This window comes from Psammomys obesus, unplaced genomic scaffold (genome assembly GCF_907164565.1).
Source record: "Psammomys obesus unplaced genomic scaffold, mPsaObe1.curated_primary_1811, whole genome shotgun sequence".
Classification (NCBI taxonomy): Eukaryota; Metazoa; Chordata; class Mammalia; order Rodentia; family Muridae; genus Psammomys; species Psammomys obesus.
Window position 1 is genome coordinate 14,039,588 of NW_026590062.1, and position 18,985 is coordinate 14,058,572.

Below are 18,985 nucleotides of genomic sequence, written 5' to 3' on the forward strand. Positions count from 1 at the left end.
ATGACATATGAAATGAATTTTATTTATTTTTAGTATGCGTGTGTGTGTGGTCTAGTTTATGTTGTGTGTATGTGGTCTGGTCTGATGTGTGTGTGTTGGAGGGATGGAGTATGGTACTCTGATACAAATCTGGTAACTCCACTTGTATCTTCTTATCATTGCTCTGTGGTTGGAGCCTGCAAATTCTCCTGTAGAGACTCATAAAATCTACAATAGGTTATTTGAGTGACAATACTCTAGCTGTTCTGCACCAGAGTCTAGTGATCATATTCTGCTGTGTTCTGGCATGCAGTGTCTAACCTCCCATGATCCCCATCCCTGAGTAACTAAAGTCAGGCCTGAAGCCCCTTTACTACTCGGTCAGACCTTGGCCATCTAAGGTCCCCCTTTCTCCATGGCCTACTGCTCTGAACAGCAAATCTGTCCTAAGCTGATGGGAGGCTGTTTTGGGGTGGGGGCATTTTGTTATAGCGGGGCCTTTAAAGTTCCCATTTATTCTAGATGTCATTCCTTCAACACATTAATAATTTGCAAATAGGGCCTGGGTAGGTGGCTGAGTCAGTAAAGTACTTACCCTGTAAGCACGAGGACCCGAACTCAGTCTTCAGCATCCATATAGAAAACCAGGTATGCCTGTGATCTGGCCTCTGGGGAAGCAGAGACAGGAAGATCCCAGGGCCTCACTGGCTGGGCAGCCTCGTCAAATCAGTGAGCACCCAGTGTGATGAGACACCCTGTCTCAAAAACGTAAGGGGAGCGGCACTTGAGGAACGACACTTCAAGTTGACCTCCGACCTCTGCATGTACACACACAACACACACACAGGTGACGTGTGCCCCCGGCCAGTCCTGCCACATCACAGCTTCAGTGTTCTGATCACAAATGAAATCACAGGTTCCACATATTCTGTGATTCCCCGTGGTTTCCAGCCCTCCTTCCTCATTTCCCGCCTTGAACTTCCCACAAAGACACCTTCCTGATGGGGAACGAGACCACAGCACTTTATTTGCTCACCCAGGAGATGGGCAGCAAAGCCGGGAGCTGACAGGTGTGCAAGGCCCCACGGCAGGGGACGAGCCGGAGACCACTGTGAGACGCCGCCACCTCCTCTGCAGCCCCCGAACCTGCAGTTTACTGTGTGCAGGATTAATTCCATCTGTGTTTCCAAGCACCCCACAGGCTCTTAGCCTACCAGCATCTTAATCTAGTGCAGAGCCCTCTTGGAATTTTTTCAGATGTTCCACTTTATGGCCGGAACAAAGTGTTTTCTTAGAAACATTAAAACCTTTTATGCACCTTCAGATGTGGAACAAGAGTGGGATAAGGTACCCTGGGGCTTGATTAGTGGTGGTTTGAGCATACAAGAAAAGGTAAGGTAGAGAAAACAGTGTTCTCCCAAAAGGCGCTGACGTTACACAACTCTGCTAAATTATGTTTATGGTTTAACGTGTCAGTATTTTGTAACACAAAACAGCTTTCCTGGAGTCTATCTATCAGTTATTTGTCACTAATTAGTGCCTACAAATTACTCTTTGTACCCGTCCTGCTCTTCTGGTGCCTTATAAATCGGAGCTGTCGAGGTTGATGAACTTCTGCCGGTGTCAAGATCTGCGCACGGTGTGTCTCTTGCTGACGTGTCTCTGTGCTCTTGCTCTCCCCACTCCCCCAAGGTCTCCAACACCTGTGATTCGATCTTTGTGAACGGGAAGGAGATGAAGAGCAAAGTGGGCACGATCGTGAACTTCACGCACCAGCACTTCACTTCCCAGGTGGAGATCACCGTCTGGGTGCCCCGGCTGCCGCTGCAGATCGAGGTCTCAGACACAGAGCTGAGCCAGGTCAAAGGCTGGAGAATCCCGGTGGCTTCCAACAGGAGGTGAGGAACAGGAGACCTGCCTGTGGGTTAGAGGCTGCGGGGCCCCGGGAGGCGACAGCGGAAGTGTGTTGCCATCTTCTGGGTTTGGCTTCCGGTAGTGTATGGCAGTGCTCTGGACTTGGGCTCCTGGTGGCTCTGACTTGGATGGTCATGAACAGTTGGACGTGAGGAAATTACATCCAAGACAATACTAGCAGCAACAGTGGTGGCACTGGCGGCCTCGGAGAGTGGTTTCTAGGGTGCAGGAAGGTCATGTGAGGTCTAAGAAGCACCTAAACAGCGCCTGGCATTCGGAACGTAACTGCTTCCCACTGTCTGTTGCACCGTCCCTCCTCTCCTTTCTTCCTCACTCATTCTCTCTCTCCTGACTGTCAGTCACAGAGAGAGGTGTTGTGTGGTTAAAAACCACGTGGTTGAAAATGAGACTGCCTGAGTGTTAACCATGGTTTCTCCCAGGTACAGCCACGTTGACCCTATGACTTCACCTGCATATTCTTCAGTTCCCGCAACTCTAAATTGGGAACAGTAGTAGTAAAAAAAAAAATAAACCTCCCAAGGATGCAGTGAAATGATGTGTTCTGCAGAGGGAGGTCCTAAAGTCAAACTCTTCTCCAGGATCCCCATCTGCTGCTCATTCAGATGTAGCGGTTTGATGGGAATGTCCACCACAGGCTTATGTGTTTGAACACTTGGTCCTCAGCAGGTGGTGCTGTTTGAGAAGGTAATGGAACCTTTGGGAGGAGGAGCCTTGCTGGAGGAAGTATGTCACTGTGTGCACTCTCTGCCTCCTGGGTATGTGTACAATCTGATCAGACATTTTTTTTTCTCCTGGTGCCATTTCTTTCTTACCATCACCATGATGTGCTCTCTCTCTGTATATATCTCCCTGGAACTGTGAGACAAAGTCAACCCTTTCCTCCTAAGTTGCTTTCTCCCAGGGTATTTTATCACAGCAGCAGAAATGAAACTAGAAGTCTAGTGAAGCACTAATCTAGCACCATGCCAAGGAGATGTCACAGATGCAGTTACTGCCAAACCAATCTATATTAGGATGTGGAGATGATGTAGGAGGGCCAGGCCCATCAGCTGAGGCCCTTGAAAGCAGAGCGTCCCATCCAGCTACTGGCAGAAAGGCACTGGAGGTCCGAGGGTAAGGACCACTTGACAGGGTGGTCATCTTCACTTTGAAGATGGACTGAATCATACACCGTGGAAAGTGGGTGGAAGCTTTACACCTTGTACCAACTGACCCACTTGTCTGGGTGTGAGTTCTTCCCCAGCGGCTTCAGGCGAGAGCCCAGCTGACATCTTGATTTCAGCTTCTGACTCTCTATGCAGAATTCCTCCTTTGAGCCCGGTTGTGCCATGACCCACAGAACCACAAGCAAGCAAATGAATGGTGGTGTCTTTGTAAACGGTGAGGTTTGTGGACATTTGTTACACCACAAAGGAAAAACCAGCTCTTGTTACCCAGCGTTGGGGTGCAGCTGTAGCTCTCTAGGGAGGGGTTATCTGGAAGCAGACAGTGGGCAGAGGGTGGCCTTTGACAGACTTTTTGTAGACTCGTGGGTGGTGAAGGTACTGACAATGAACTTGACTAAGTGAAACATTGTGGGGAAGCTCCCGTCACCTGGTCAGAAATAAAAGTCGTCCATGGACAAGAGTGAACTTGGCAAACACCACTGGTAAATGTTCAAGGGCGGGGAAACATGGATGCTCATTTGGCCACTACAGAATGCCAGCGTGTCACGTGACATGTTGCAGGAACATGGGAGGCAATGAGGCTGGCTATGGAGTTGTGATTCCCAGGCAGAGTGTTGAGTGCGGGCCTCGGATTCATCTTGATTTTTACAGTTAAATGCTAGAGGAGAGAGAAATGGAGGCAAGAGCTCCACTGTCAAAAGGGCAATGGGCACCTATGGCATCGAAACAATCAACTTTCCCAGATGACAGGTGATGGGAAAACTCAGACTTGCTCTGAAACATGAGCTCAGGAGGCCACAGAAGCCCAAGACTAGACTCCAGGCTCCTCTGAACTAGGAAGGACATACACAGTGAAGTGGTATGGCCTGAATGGGTGACACCTTCCTCCTGTTCCCTTGAAGAAGGAGGGAGACATTACCGTTAGAGAAAGATCAGCAGAGATGGAATGGGAGCCATAATGTCAGGGGAAACACCACTGAGACCGTAACACCCCTGATGGCCTCTAGACCCCAAACCCTATTGAAACCAGAGCCTGCGTGCCAAACCAGAACATGTTAACTGAAATGGATTCCTATAAGTGCCAGTGGTTTTTAAATCATAATATCCAAAACATGTGCATTGTAATATTGAAACCACTTGTTACCTTGGGGAATGGGAGTTTTGGCTACAGAATTATAAGTAGCCTCGGCATCACTGAGAATGTAGGCAGTCCCAGCAAAGGAGAAGTAACTAGAGAAAACCCCCAGTGGATAGTCTCAAGCGGCATGGGAAGGGTGGCAGAATAAGGCCAACGAGGCCAGGGATGGAAGATAAAAGTCAATCTTAAATGACACAGGAGACCAGCTGGGTAGATCATCAGGGATTGTGAGACAGTGCCGAGATGTCTGCAGTTCCTGGAACTAGCATCTAGGGAGAGGACAATGGACGTGGGGCTGGGGTGCATGATGAAAACTGACCAAATTTGGCGAAGTGAAGTATGTGAATATACAAAGGCAAACATCCGAGGAAACCAGCAACGGGACACACTGAGAAATCTACATGATGGCATCTCACAGGGACATTTTCTGAGAGCCGGAGACAGAGGAGGGGATCTTAAACATGTCAGAGAGCCACACTGATGATTAACACAAACTGTCATAGTGTGAATCTCTGGCGTGTTTAAGATGGCCTTTCAGTTCTACCCATTTAGTTAAGGGAAAATTTACATCGCTAGCCCAATACCCCTTATTGTAAAGTGCATTTAATCTAAAATGCAATACAAAGGAAGCATGGACATGTTACTGAATGCTGCCGGCGTTGTGTGGGGCCATGTGCGTTTCTTCTCTAAGGGAGATCAGCACGTGTGTGGAAATCATGGATGAGACTCAATGGACCAAATGAATACTGTCTCTGCGATGTGTTCTGAGGGACTGAAAATAAAACGATAATAGGCTCTCATCACTTATTAGGTTTTTTTTTTCTTGTTGCTGTGATAAAATATGTGGCGAAAGCAACCTAGGTGAGGAGGGGTTTATTTTCACCCATGATGGGGAGGGTTTGGCAGTGGGGGCAGGGTGCTGCTTGTTCACATCAAGGGAAATCAAGAAGTGGTGCTGGCTGATGGCAAGGCTGTGCTGGAAACTGTAAGGCTTCCTCTGGAACCCTACTTCTCCAGCTAGGTTCTAGGTTTCACAACCTCTCCAACCCTGCTGAGGACCAAGTATTCAGACACACAGCTTGTGCGGGATATTTCACATGTGATCACAGCAAGTGTGCCACTCTGATATTAAATGCTATATCCTTTTGTCCCCAAAAGCCATTTTTTTTTCTTCTCAGTAAAGATACCTTGTCCTCTCTTTGGGAACCTAGAATTGCTCTATGGCCATGCTGGAGAGTTTTTATATACCTTCCTATGTTGTTCTCAGACCTTAAGGGGGACAGTGAGTTGTTTCAGAAATCAAGGACAGTTGGGTTCAAGTCTGTAGTTGCCAGTTGGCTGGCCTGCTTGGTGAGCACTATGAAGCTTGGCTTGCCCACAGCCACTATGAGGAAGGATGGAATGGACCTAGAAAGGGAGAGGCCTCATGTGGGTGTAGCCAGCTGGGCCTGGACATCACCTCTGCAGATGACCAGTTATGTGGCCTTCATTGAGGAGCTTCTGCCCTCCCCATCTTGGTTTCCTTATCAGTAAGATTAAAATAACAGTGAATCTTCAGTCTCTGGGTCCTTGAAGGTTGAATGAGTTAAGTTTGTGTGGCCATGGTGATGTCTGTCTGTCTGTCACAGGGGGCAGGACTCATGGTAGTCTCACTCAATGCACAGGGATGGCGTCTCACTCTGGGAGAATGGGCTGTGGTCCATCTAACTGTGCTTCCAGGAGTCATTGTGAATGCTGCTCCACCCTTCCTGACACAGTCTCGGTCTCCATCCCCAGAGCAGCCGGCAGCCTGCAAAATCCTCCCCTGGGAGGCCACATGGCAAGCTCTTTTCAAAGGGAAGTTTCTAGAATCCAGACAGAGAGGATTTTTCTGGGCAATCTGTTGGCAGTTAGGGGCCAGTGGAAAATGGAAGGAGGGGAGGAGGAAGAGAAAGAGAGAGACATGGACGAATGGGTGAATTCATGCCTTCATTGGATGAGTGAATCCACCAGTGGATGAGGAAACCTAATACGAGAAAACCTGTTGCATTTCCTTTGACAGGCAGGTTGAGTCAAGGGCTGGCAAGGCTTCCAAGGAGGAGCGTTAATCTGTTTTGCTTCCTTTGTGCTCCAGGCCCACACGAGAGAGCGATGACGAGGAGGATGAGGAGAAGAAAGGGCGTGGGTGTACCCTGCAGTACCAACATGCCTTGGTGCGCGTCCTCACCCAGTTTGTGACCGAGTCACCTGACCTGGGTCAGCTGACCTACATGCTGGGTCCTGACTGGCAGTTTGACATCACTGACCTCGTAACCCAGTTTGTGAAGGTGGAGGAACCAAAGATCGCCCAGTTACAGGATGGCAGGATCCTGGCAGGGCGGGAGCCAGGCATCACCACTGTGCAGGTATTGCTGGATGGAGTGGGTGTGAGGGTCTTTGACACTTTTCCTCCAGAACCGGTGATTGCCCGGGGAATTGCTGTCATCCAGTGCTGTGCATGCGTGGTACGTGTGCACAGCACATATCGGCGTGTATGGCTTTACGCATGTTTGGCCTGTGTGCAGGGAGCTATTCACCAAACTCGGGCAACACTGGCGAGAACGCAGTGTTTTCCAGACAGACAGGGAAGAGGCACACGTGAGCTCAGTGGTTGTGACAGTACACACAAGACTCTGCAAGCTCAAGCCGGATGCAGGCCCAGCATGGAGGGAGTAGGTGGGCGCGGAGTCCACGCCCCGGCTGAGGAGCTTTTGGCACTGATAGCTGCTGGGGGAGAGTCTGCTTTCTCTACGCAGGTGGGCGCGGGTAAGCCAACGCCAGTGGAGATCACATACCAAGGGATACATGGCCAGCGCAAATGAAACGTCATTAAAAAAAGCAAATAAAGAGGACACAAAGTTGGATTGGGTGGGAAGAGGATAGATCTGGGAGGATGGGGAAGGGATGAAAATGATCAAAACAAGTTGCATGGAATTCTTGAAAAGGTTATTTAAACATTAAAAAAAAATCCTTTTGTATTTCAGAGGCTAGAAATATATGTCCTTCACCAGAGAAAGCTAAATTAAATACACACTACCAGACATTACTTTCTTTGAAATGAGAGCTTTTAAAAATTTCTAAAAGACTTTCATTTATTAATATTATGATTGCATGTATATGGGCACAATTGCCACAGTGTGTGGGTATTTGGAGGTCAGAGGACACCTTTTGTGGAGCAGATTCTTTGGTTCCACATGACTGTGTGTCCTGAGGATTGAACTCAGGACACTAGGCTTGTATAGCAAGCACCTTCATCCACTGAGCCATCTTGCTGGCCCACGCCAAGGGGCATAGCAGAGTAGATAGTAGTAAACTTCCTAAAAGTTCACCGGAAGGGATGTGCACGGAGAGCCAGTCTGAGCATCACTTCATCAGAGACTGCCATCAAGCCAGCATATTCAGAAACTGCTTATTAGCTATTGAAAATGCCCTGCTTCCGTACCTATCATCAGGGTAGAAAAATTTGGTGAGGACTTCTAATCTGAAACCCTCTACCCCTTTTCCTCAGAATATATTTCTAGTTATTGTCATATACTAAGAAAGAGGTGGTCTATCTCAATTGTTTTCAGTCCATGCTATTGAATGACCACAGACCCACTTAAACATTTGTCACTATGTTCCTTTACCAGAACACCAGAACACCTGGTCGCGATGGCCCTGTCTGCTCAGGAGTTCAAGTTGGTCCTGCGGGGCAAAGTCACATGCATTTTTCCCTTGGTTCTCAGGTCCTCTCGCCTCTCTCTGACTCCATCCTGGCTGAGAAGACAGTAATTGTCCTGGATGACCGAGTCACCATCACGGAGCTGGGTGTACAGCTGGTGGCTGGCCTGTCCCTTTCTCTGCAGCCTCACAAGGCAGACAAGAAGGCCATTGTCTCCACAGTGGCTGCCCAGGATGTTCTGCAAGCCCCGCAGCAGGTGAGACTGCTAGAGGACCTGTGTTCTGTGCGTGGAGTCAGGTCTACCCTCAGTTATGGCTCCTTGCACAAGAGGCTAACAGCGTCATAGCCAGGCCTGGCAGCTCTTGAACCTCCTTCTGTCTCTGAGAAAAGCACTCAGGGCTTAGCTATGTTTTCCCATGCCCTTTGCTTCCCCGTGGGTTGATCTGTGCCAGGCGTGGCTCTCTACCAGAACATAATCAAGGGGTCTGCTGTTCTCACTCATGCCAAACATCAGAGAAGGTGATTTTTTTTTTTTGAGGCTTGCAGACTCCATTTCAGCTACTTGAGCAAGAATGGCCAATTGGTACCAGATTGTCTTGTTGATGGCAGGGATTGTCAACTCTAAAGCTCCCATGTGTCTTAAATCATGTACAAAACATTTATTAAAAAGAGACAGGGGCAAGGTGTCATTCAAGTGAGCCAGGCCCACAGCACTTCATTTACCAAGGACTTCCCCCAGGAGTGGTTTTTGCTGTGCCAGCACAGACTTCCTGATAAACGGTGTTCAAAGTGGCATTGTCTTGAAAGGTAACCTGATTAGTCACATCTGATATTGATTCAGATAAATCAACCAAATCTTTCCGAGTGTTTCCACAAAGGCCAAAGTCACATTCTGTGGGAAGGCATGCAATAAATTAATTTATACTTTAATGTCTTCATCAAAGTGCATCTCATGTCAGTGGGGTTATAGTACACTAATGACACAAAGTCAAGGCCTACCAAGAGCTAAGACCATCACATATGAAAATTCACCTCTGTCTGAAGATGCCAATAATGTCTGGAGGAAATCATGCTTGTAAGTTTGAAGGAACACAGCTGTAACACTTTGATGTGGTTTTGTTTTCCTTAGGAAGCCATAGTCAGTTCCTGGATCTTGTTCAGTGATGGCTCAGTGACACCTTTAGACATTTATGATCCCAAGGATTTCTCATTGACCGTTTCCTCATTGGATGAAATGGTGGTGTCTGTCCAGCCAAACCTTCAGACCAAATGGCCAGTTGTGGTTGCCGAGGGTGAAGGACAAGGGCCCCTGATTAAGCTAGAGCTGTCGATCAGCGAGGCTTGTCAGAAGAACAAGAGGAAGAGTACTCTTGCTGTGGGCAAAGGAAATGTCAAGGTCCGGTTTGACCCTGGGATGCATGAGCAGCGAGGAGGCGGCAATGACATTGGGGGAGTAAACCGGGAATACAAAGGCCACCTCAGCAATTCCATAGAGCGTGAAGGAAGCCAGGAGCGAGCGGCCCAGGAGTGGTTCCAACATGGTGCATCAGTTGGCCGTGAGGACAGGACCAACAAAAGTACAACCCCACAGTCTCCCATGGGAGGAAAACTACTTAAAGGTGGAGCAGATGCCTTCACAAGCTTCCCCACTCAAGGGAAGTCACCAGACTCCAATAACCCCGGTGACCTCACGATGACCTCTAGGGGTTTAACAGATTTGGAGATTGGCATGTACGCCCTACTCTGTGTCTTCTGTCTGGCCATCTTGGTCTTCCTGATCAACTGCGTGGCATTTGCCTGGAAGTATAGACACAAAAGATTCGCAGTGAGTGAGCAAGGCAATATCCCCCATTCCCACGACTGGGTCTGGCTCGGGAATGAGGTAGAACTCCTGGAGAACCCCGTGGACATCACTCTCCCCTCGGAGGAGTGCACAACCATGATTGACAGGGGTCTGCAGTTTGAGGAGAGGAACTTCCTGCTGAATGGCAGTTCCCAGAAGACTTTTCATAGTCAGCTGCTTAGACCCCCTGACTATGTGTATGAAAAAGAGCTAAAAAATGAACCTATGAGTTCCGGCCCAAAGAGGAAGAGAGTCAAGTTTACTTCCTACACCACCATCCTCCCCGAGGATGGCGGCCCGTACACCAACTCCATCCTGTTTGACAGTGATGACAGCATCAAGTGGGTCTGCCAGGATATGGGGCTGGGGGACTCTCAGGACTTCAGAGACTATATGGAAAGACTACAGGACCAGATGTAAAGTCCTTTCTTAAGTTCGTATTCACCTTTATGCCTTCTGTTTTCTGAATGGTGGAACAGTGGGTTTGATCAGCAATAGGGGGTGACTCAACAAAGTGTCAGAGTTGGGAGTCTGGAGGGATCCTTCTAAGTGGGTATCAGCAGTCCGGAGAGCTTGGAATCAAGCTGGGCGATGCCTAAAAAAAAACCAGTGGCTCCTGGGGACAGGAGACATTCAGAGGCAGCAGCCTAGAGGCAGACAGGACCCCACAGACACTGTTAGTTACCTCACCACGACCAATGGCCGTGTGTAATTAGGAACGTCCAGGATGGTGATTTTTCTATTCCTAGCCCTTTTAAAGCACAGTGGACACTCATTGCACGTGGCCTGAGTTCGGATCTCCGTGGTGGAAGATGACTGAATGTAGCTTCCTTAGCTGTCAAGGAGTGAGGCTCATTGTTTTTATATACATCTGGACTCGTACCTGTTCTTTTGACCTTACATTTTTTGAGGGGGAGGGGTTGTTTTGGAAACACATAAAGAAGAGTTATGTTTGATGTTCCTATGAGTTTTATTCCTTGGGCCTCATCATGTCCTGCCATTTCTGGTTCTCCACATAGGATGTCTTTATTTTAATTTTAATTTTGCTGCTGGGGACAGTGTTTAAGAAACATATACTCATGCTTTGTCTTCTCCTTCTTGTTGTTGGACTTTCTCATCTATCTCAACAACAGGAGTCTCACTGGAGACCCAGAAGAGAGGGCTTTTTTAAAACAACAACAACAACAACAAAAACATTTTACACGTGAAGTTTAACAAATATGGAGAAAAGTTGTGTCACAAATATCTGTTTCAATGTCTGCTTGTTAGTTATTTGTGGATCTCCTGGGTTAATTCTGAGGGCAGAGAGACTCCAGGATCACAGTGTGGATGTAAGTCCTCTGAGTGCAACACAATGTATTATTCAAACTAACATGAAAAGGATTGAGGGACTGGTGAGATGGCTCAGTGGTTGAAAGCACTAACTGCTCTCGTAGAGGACCTGGAGTTCAGATTACAGCATCCACATGGTGGCTCACAATCTTCTGTAACTCCAGCTCAGTGGGATCTCATGCCCTCTTTTGGCCTCTGTGGGTACTACACTCATGTGCGTATACATACACATACTAAGAAAAAAAAAGATAACCAAATGTTTAAAAAAGTCATGATTGATCTGCATGACAAAGAAATAAAGAAACACCTTCATATTAAACTCTCCACTTTGCAGATTAAAAAAATGTTTCAATTTAGCAATATATAGAAGTAATCTATCCAGTGACTGAAAAGAAAAACCTCAGCTGTCACTTGGCAGAGGAGAAACTATCTCAGGCATCTTTTGGTAGAGAAAGCAATGATTTTCCCAAATTCATAATAATAAATGACCGTCCCTGATCCCAACAATAAGCTGTTACAAAAAACAATGGTATTAAATTTTTTTTGCATAATTTTCAATAAAAGTGCTAATTTACAAGCATCATGAATATTCTCAAGAAAGGCAGTGATTTTGGCTTAGCAAGATATGACTTTTTAAAAATTATGATGTCGTAACTAGAAAAGCAAACACTTGACTAGGACGCCTCATTGTGAACTCACTGAGCCCTCAAAAATGGGATTTTTAAAGGCTCAGGGTGTGGGGGTGGTGTCACTGATGTCTAATGGCTGCTATCTGAATCTTTCAGAGGAGGCTTTTCTCATTCCTCTGCTCTCATTTTGTATGTGTCCAGGATGGAAACATGACAGCCAACCCTCCTGTAGATTACAGGGCAGCTGAGATGCTCTCCCTGCCTCTCCCGTCCGTGGCACTGCAATGTGTTTACAAACAGGCTGGGAATGCAGGCCCTATGTGGTGCCCTCCAGAAGTAGGCTCACTTGCTTCTTTGTTTAGAATGGCCCCTAAGAACAGAAGCTATTGGGATCCATTGCATTTGACTAGAGGATGAAGCCAGGAGATGCAGGCATTGCATGAGCTTGGCTGACACCTCCTCCTGCTGAGAGCTCTCTAGTTAGCTAGCTGCTTCTGGAAAGGCTGAAGTGGGGAAGGTAGCCCAAACCACCTGTGCAGGCCAGCAGAGTTCTAGATAAGTCTGGCTCCTTTTATAAGGCATTTGAAGCCCTGTCTCATATCACAGAAATAATGGGAACTCATTTCTGAAAGTGAGGCGCCTCACTGGAAACAAGGGCACACAAAGCAGGCTTCCTTCTCTTGGTTAGGTGGGGCCTTTGGCTTGCCTGTAACTTAGCAGGAAGTAGGCGTTTGCTGTGATTGGCAGGCTCAAAGTAGGATGGGGAGCTGACCGTGGTCCTGAAAGATGCCTCCCTGGATCTGTTAGACACAGTGAAATGGCCTCTGCACATTTCACTGAGTTTTTGCATTAGGGCACTGTCAATTCAGATCAAAGTCAAGTGGCAGGTTATGAGGGAAATGGGATCCTTTTAACACATGACACATAGTTGCATGTATACAGACACACATACACACATGTATCCACATTGCTGTGTGCGGGTACCAAGGAGTCACAGACTCAGTCATTTGATGGGAATCAAAAGAGGCTGCCAGTCATTCTCAGATCCAGCTGGAACAGGCCTCAGCATCACAGAGTCATGGAAGCATCTTGTGCTCTAAGTATCTCCTGCAGGTCATAAGCTGTGGCTATCTCACTTGATTTCCCACCGATTCAGCTATGATGTTTGTGCTAGCCTCTAAAATACCTGAACTAGAATTGGGGAGATGGCATAAACCATCAAGCCTTAAATCCAATTTCCCAGGGCCCTGCATTTGCTGGATTTCAGTTCTCATGGCTGAGATATCCAAATTATAACTCTTGATAAATAATCTGAGCCAGACACTCATTATCAAGTTCACCCTTTTGCCACAAGAATGGTGTTTGTGATTAGATTCCTCCTGGGGAAGTCAGGAGAGAGTAACAGGCTGTGAGCTCCTTTACCACACAGAGGGAGGTTGAGACAAGAGATAGACAAAGGTTGTGTGACCTGGGATATTTAGAGACAATGCAGTCATTGTCTCTAGGATTTGCATGTGGTACTTTTGGGGTCAGGGTACAGGACTCATTAGGCAGGTGCCATCCCAAAGGACTGGAGCTAAATGAAAGGTGTGCTGGATTTGAGAGACTTATATTCAGTGCCAGCTTTGGCCAGAAGAGCAGCCTGTAACTAGCGTCAGAAAACTGTCTGGCACACTGGCCAGGGTACATTCCCAGCACAGCAATTCTTAGCTGTCTAGGCAGAAAGTTTCCATTCGCAGATATGCAGACAGGCAAGACATGCATGGATTTTATTTTACTCCCTTGGCCATACCTATTGACTGAAGTAACTTGTACCTCACTCATTTAAGCTTTAGGGTGCCATCTTTGGGGGTTCTAATCAACATTTTGTTGTTGTTGTTTCACTCTTTGTGGGGCTGAAGAGAGAGCTCAGTCAGTAAAGTTTGCTGCATAAGCCCGAAGACTGGAATTCGATCTTCAGCACCCACATAAAAATCCAGGCATGGTGGTGTACACTTATAATCTCAGCATGGAAGATGGAAACAGGCAGGCACCCAAGACTTCTGCTCCAGCCAGCCTTGCTGAATTGGCAAGTTCCAGGTCCCAGTCAGAGACCTGGTCTCAAAATGAAGGTAAATGGTGCCTGAGGAAATCACCTGAGGTTGATACACACACACACACACACACACACACACACACACACACACACACACAGAGAGAGAGAGAGAGAGAGAGAGAGAGAGAATTAAAAAGAATGGGGTTCTCAATGAGTGAAGCTATATCCATTAGTGAGGAGTCCTCCTGTCCCCAGCAGTGAGCACAGGCAGTGTTTCTGAATCCTATCTTCAACCCATTGGGTTTTCTACTCTGGTCATCTAAAGAGGGTCACATTTTTCCCTTCAGGTCTCTGTAAATGACACCACAGATGGTTTGTAAACTGTACTTTTCTTTTCCATCAAAACCGTGTTTGTACAATGTGATGTGTCTCACCTGTCACATAAAGGAGGATGGTGGGACAAAGTTTTGTTGAAATACAGACAGCAGATATTTTTGTATGTAATATAGGCAATATAACGAAACTGTGAACAGTGTATTGGAATAAATACATTTACAAATAAAAGCATGTGAAACTGTAGCTTTTAAGTGTACAGACATCCAGTTCAACAGTATTTAAATGGATGATGGGCAAAGCACTGGGGCCTGACATTGAAAAAGACACCAAGTTAGGAATTCTGACCTGGAAAGGACATTGTGGCTCATGCTGGGATTGTTGATGGAATCTTCCAGAACATTTTGATCTTACTCTTCATTACTTTCTGAATTTTCCCTCCCCCACCCAACATTGGAAATATTTCGGAAATAAAATGACTTCATTTTTCAGCATAAAGGTATATTCTAACCACAGGGTAACTCATCATTTTTAACATGGAAATAAACATTTGAACATTCTTCAATCATTGTATTATTTGGTTATGTATTCTGTATTGAGTTTTAGCACTCATGTCATGGGTTATACTTACAGATGTGTTTTCCTTTTTTTTTAAAATTTTTGGTCAAAGATTTTAACAGTCTTGATACAGTACTGCATGGTCATGAAAAGAAAACATTCCCTATAAAACATTAAGTTATAGAAAGCCTTCACTTAAAAAATATTTTTTGAAATTGTGTGTGTGTGCACATGGGTATGGTAGAGGCCAGAAGAGCTGGTGTTACAGTCAGTGTGAGTCACTCAAGGTTGACGTTGGGGACTGGACCTATGTCCTTGGCAAGAGCTGAAAATGCTCTAAACTGCTGAAGTGGTGTGTTTATGTGTGATTTCTCCTACTTCTAAACCTTTATACACACACACACACACACACACACACACACACACACACACACACACAAAGCCAAACCTAAAAACCTTGTAGGGCTTGAGAAATTTGTCAGTCTCCATGCTGTGGGCATCATTTCTTTTGTCTCCAGCTCTTCCAAATGAACTTTTCATTGGCTGAGGTCCAGGAGAATCTTGAAACTGCCTCATTTCCTTCAGGATGAATGGGGATGTCTCCTGGTAATGCCTTGGCAATGCCTCATACTACATCTGATCTTTCATCTGGCCCAAAAGATGTCAGTTAAGAAACTGGGTACAGACACTGGCCTCCGAGGAATCAGGGTTGCTTTCATGCTTAGAAAATACTGAATTCTGGCAGCAAATGAGTTCCAGAGCTTTCCCAGGCACACAGGTCCATTTGGGGTAATTGCTTCCCACTAATGGCTTTCTAGGAGCAGTGAGTCACATATCGGTGTGCGACTCAGACCCTGGAGTAGGTGTACTCAGTTTGGTAAAACCTCCCACAAAATAAAAAGGAAGAGAACAGGAGGTGAGATGGGTCGAAGGATAGACCTTTATGTTTAGATTTTTTTTTTTTAATGCACCAGGCCAAAACACAAATACTGGGGTTTTTTTTTGTTTTGTTTTGTGTTTTGGTTCTTTTGGTATTGAAACCTTTCTCGCCTGCTCATTTCCTTTTGGTTTTGTGCAACTATAGCAGGTGATGTGCTCTTGCTTTGACTTAGATATTTCTAGAAGGAAAATGGGAGGGCAGGGATATCCTGCCTGGGGTCTCGTTCTCACAGGCTCCTCCGCCGCTCTGTGCAGACAGGGAACCACTACTTCCTAGATGGGAAAGAATGATTCCCTCAGGGAAGTCATCTTTCCAGTTCAAAGAAGCAATCAAGGCGTCAACTCACAGCACTGGGCCGTGTTTTGTGAAAAACCTCTACTACACCTCGGGCTTTCACTGTGGCTCTTAGTGGGTTGTGAGATAAAAATTTGTCACTTCCCATTGAGGACTTTATTGTCTTTAGATGCAGGAACTTGAGGAGGGTGAATTTTCAGATATCATAATAAAGTGTTTGTAAACACACATGTGGATGCTATTTCAGGTTTCAGGGCCAACTGATGGCGATTTTCTGCCCATTGGAAAATATTACATTTCCAGTTCATTGTCTTTGGGGCGGGGGTAGATGTGGTTACAGTTGTCTCTGAGGAGAGGAGTGCAATCCCAGGAAGATTTTCATACAGTTTACACATAGCCTCTTGCATGTTCACGATCACCTCTGCATTACTTATTATACCGGAGAGAATAGCTGGCTGTGAACGGAAAGTCCAAAAAAAATCCAGTACTTGTTCAGTTCACAAGGCTGGATGCCTCAGCCCATCTTCAGTATATGCTGGAGTCTCAAAGTAGGTAGGTTCTATTGCCTTGAAGGAGTGGATGTGCTAGCAAGATGAAGGCAAGCAGGCAAACAGCAAAAGCTTCCTTCTTCTATGTCCTTATATAGATTTCCAGTAGACAGTATGGCCCAGATTAATGGCATGTATTTTCACCTCAAAATCTGGATCAAAGACATGTATCTTCCTGCCTGAAAGGTCTGGATAGAAGTGAATTCTCGTCCCCACTTTAAATCAAACAAAAAGTCTCTCACAGTTGTGTCCTCCATTTCAGGATTGTAGTTCATTCTAGATGTAGCCAACCTGACAAGCAATAATAGCCATTACACAGAGACAGGAGGATCCTCAAGGCTCATTGCTGCATCAGCGAACTCTAGGTTCTGTGAGAGACCCTGCCTCAACACATAGGCTCCGAGTGTAGAGGAAGACCCTTGAAACTGACTTCTGGCCTCATGAGTGCTTGCATACTTACCCAGATAGTCACTCACATGAGAACATATACATTTCACATTACACTAAACACATACACACACACGCGATAAATTTTATAAAAAGAAATATGAGTAGGAAGAAAGTAAATAAAGAAATGAGCAGTCCAGGTCCGGTGGCTCACACCTGTCACCCCAGCTACTTAGGAAAGAAACCAAGACAGAAGGTCTCAAGTTTAAGGCTCATGTGGTGTTTATACTGAGTGAGTTCAGGTTCAACCTGGGCAATTCAGTGAGAATCTGACACAGATTCTCAACACAGAAGTTAGAAGAAAGCTGGGGACATAGCTCAGTGGTAGAATGCTGATAACCCTGGGTTAAATTCCAAGCACAGAAAAAAAAAAGACAAAGATGAAGAAGAAAGGAGGAAATGATTAAACCCACAGGAAAGGAAATGACTGAGAGACAGTCACATACTGAGTTGTATCAGCTGTTTCTTATTTCTCTGAAAAATGAGGGTTACAATGCTGCTTGCTTATAATGTGTGTATAAAGAGCTTGAAGTCTTGCAATTTAACTTTGTGTTCCAACCATCAACTCCCGGACTCAGGCTCTTCTTATGCTGAAGTATCTGGTATTGACTCTGCAGAAAATAGAGAACAGCCAAAACTACACAGCACAGCTAGCTGTTTCTGTTGGGGTGGCTTCAGGATAGTAGGAACAGATTTTGTCTCGAATTTGGGAAGATGTGTGTCATTCCTTACTTTTCACTGTTCACAACTGGAATTTGGGTTTCTTGTTGAACACAAGATGTTATGAGCAGGGCACACTGTTACAGCACTCTGTGTGTATGTGTGTGTGTGTATGTATGTGTGTGTGACTAGAAGTGGGCGCCAGATCTCGGGGGCTGGAGTTCCAGGTGGTTATGAGCCACCCATGTATTTTATATAGCCTAGCACAATTGCTTTCTTGTGTAAGATATTTGCTGCACTGGTCACATTGTGTTGCTACCCAGTGTTTACTCACAAGGAGTTCATCAGTACATGGTACATGGCCTGGGCTCACACACTCAGAAGTTTTGCATCTGCTTTGTCCAAATGCACAGAGTCAGTTTATCGGTGGTAATGATAATTACTCATGGTGCCTTTGTTTATGAACTTATGGGAAGTACTATACTCTACGTGTAATTGTTTTTGCCTCAGTCACTCTGTTGACAGCTTCCATCTGGAAATGATAGTGATGGTGGTGGTAATGATGATTGTGGTGCTGCTAGTGATATCAATGTTGGTAATGATGATGGCAGTAATGGTGATAATGATTGTAGTGATGATGTTGGTGATGATGGTGATGGAGACAATGGTGATACTGCTGCTGCTGTTGATTGTGGTAGTGGTGATTATAATGACAGTGATGATGATGGTGGTGGTAATGATGGTGGTGGTGGTGATGGTAGTAGCGATTATGATGGTGGTCATAATGGTGATGGTGATGATGGTATTGTTGATGGTGGTAATGGCAATAGTGATGATTATAATGACAGTGATGGAGTGATGATGGTGATGATGGTGGTGGCAATGATGATGGTCATAATGGTGATGAGGATGATACTGGAAATGATGACAGTATTGAAAATGATGATGGTAATAATGGTGCTGCTGCTGCTGATATTGATGATGGTGGTAATAATGATGATAGTGATGACTATAATGGCACTGATGATGATGGTGATAATGATGGTGGTCATAATGGTGATGGTGATGATGGTATTGCAATAATGATGGTAATAAAGGTGTTGTTGATGATAATGGCAATGATGGGGTAATGTTGCTGTTGGTGTTTATTTATTCATTGTCCCAACAAATATCAGTTAGTAATTTTTTTTGAGGCAGAGTCTCCGTATGTAGCCTAAACTGTTGAGAGAATATCTTGTATCTGTATGGATGCAATACCTGTCAATAAAAAAAAAAATCTGATGGCCTATAGCTTAGGTATAAGGTGGATATCTAGAAGGTAGAAAAGATTATGGGATAAGGCCAGCTGTGATATTTGCTGGTAAGATGTGAGGACAGGTGCATGGTACCTGAGCACAGGTAACCAGCCACATGATAGAATGTAGATTAGTATAATGGGTTATTTTAAGTTATGAGCTAGTCAGAGAAAA

At 45.7% G+C, this 18,985-nt stretch overlaps 1 protein-coding gene across 1 annotated transcript in view; it reads left to right on the top strand.

The window, feature by feature from the left end:
- The window catches only part of Tmem132b (transmembrane protein 132B), a 40,125-nt gene extending 25,504 nt beyond the window's left edge, over nt 1-14,621 (top strand). The window contains exons 2-5 of the mRNA XM_055606201.1: nt 1,672-1,877; nt 6,332-6,602; nt 7,962-8,153; nt 9,027-14,621. Of these exons, the coding sequence (XP_055462176.1) occupies nt 1,714-1,877; nt 6,332-6,602; nt 7,962-8,153; nt 9,027-10,160 (1,761 nt within the window). The 5' untranslated portion in view covers nt 1,672-1,713 and the 3' untranslated portion in view covers nt 10,161-14,621. The remainder of the gene's footprint in view (nt 1-1,671; nt 1,878-6,331; nt 6,603-7,961; nt 8,154-9,026) is intronic.
- Nucleotides 14,622-18,985: the final 4,364 nt, after the last annotated feature.